The following is an 898-nucleotide window of genomic DNA, read 5'->3' on the forward strand; positions in this document are numbered from 1 at the left end:
GCCACGTGCTGCGTATGCCAGTCGACCGACTTCCTCGAAGGACTCTTTTCGCACAACCACGTGAAGGGTGGAAGAGAGCCAGAGGTGGTCAAACAATGACTTGGCAGCGAAGTATGAAAGCCATTACCAGCAAACTCAGCTGCGCTGGTAATTTCCGTCTTCCTGGATGGGAACCCCGAGACGGGCCACACCAATGGCTGGAGACATTGTCAGATATGGCCCAGTCGCGCCCTCAATGGCGCTCGTGCATCAAAGCTATTGTCTTCAATGTATAGCTCCTTTTCCAACGCCCCCCCCCACTTGACAGCCCACTGACAGTGCTGGATTTATGCACCAACTTATGAGCGCGCTCCTGCAATGCACAGTTATCTACCCCCTCCTCCAAATCACTGGTGAACGAAACTGCGGCAGCTGCAACCACTGTACGACGAGTACGCGGCTATTACAGCTGACAATGATGATGATGATGGGTTGCTACCAGCGCGCCCACACCTAGACAAGAGGACAATTAGGGGCCTTAAACAAAGTCTTTGGCTCAAAAGGTCAACCGAAAGGCAGTGGTGTGGGACTGGAAATGCAAGAACGTTTCTACGAAAACGTTGCCACACATGTTCCAACCCCCAAGATGGATGGCAAGGGGAGTGTGTTCGTTAGATCGCTACCCATTGACCAACCTGGTATGAGAGGGTATGAGTGTCGTGGGGACACCCCTAGTATAGCTCAATGGGCCGCCGAGGTACACCAACCGCCACGCCACGGTAAGGTCCAGTCTCTTCGTGACGGAACGACATATGGGCTTTTACCCTGCCTCAACAGAGCATTCAGGGCATCATGAAATTTGTCTTTGATGATATCAGAGCTACAATCAGTTGGGGCGTAAGCAGATACAACAACCAGA

The 898-nt window shown here is 52.3% G+C and overlaps 1 protein-coding gene across 1 annotated transcript in view; it reads right to left on the minus strand.

Annotated features, from left to right (window-relative positions):
- T265_05824 (hypothetical protein) overlaps positions 1-666 on the minus strand; it is a gene marked incomplete at both ends in the record, with an annotated part of 7,747 nt that extends 7,081 nt beyond the window's left edge. Inside the window, 2 exons of the mRNA XM_009170931.1 lie at positions 31-197; positions 619-666. Of these exons, the coding sequence (XP_009169195.1) occupies positions 31-197; positions 619-666 (215 nt within the window). The remainder of the gene's footprint in view (positions 1-30; positions 198-618) is intronic.
- Between the last annotated feature and the right edge of the window lie 232 nt (positions 667-898).

Source organism: Opisthorchis viverrini, assembly GCF_000715545.1.
Source record: "Opisthorchis viverrini unplaced genomic scaffold opera_v5_112, whole genome shotgun sequence".
Classification (NCBI taxonomy): Eukaryota; Metazoa; Platyhelminthes; class Trematoda; order Opisthorchiida; family Opisthorchiidae; genus Opisthorchis; species Opisthorchis viverrini.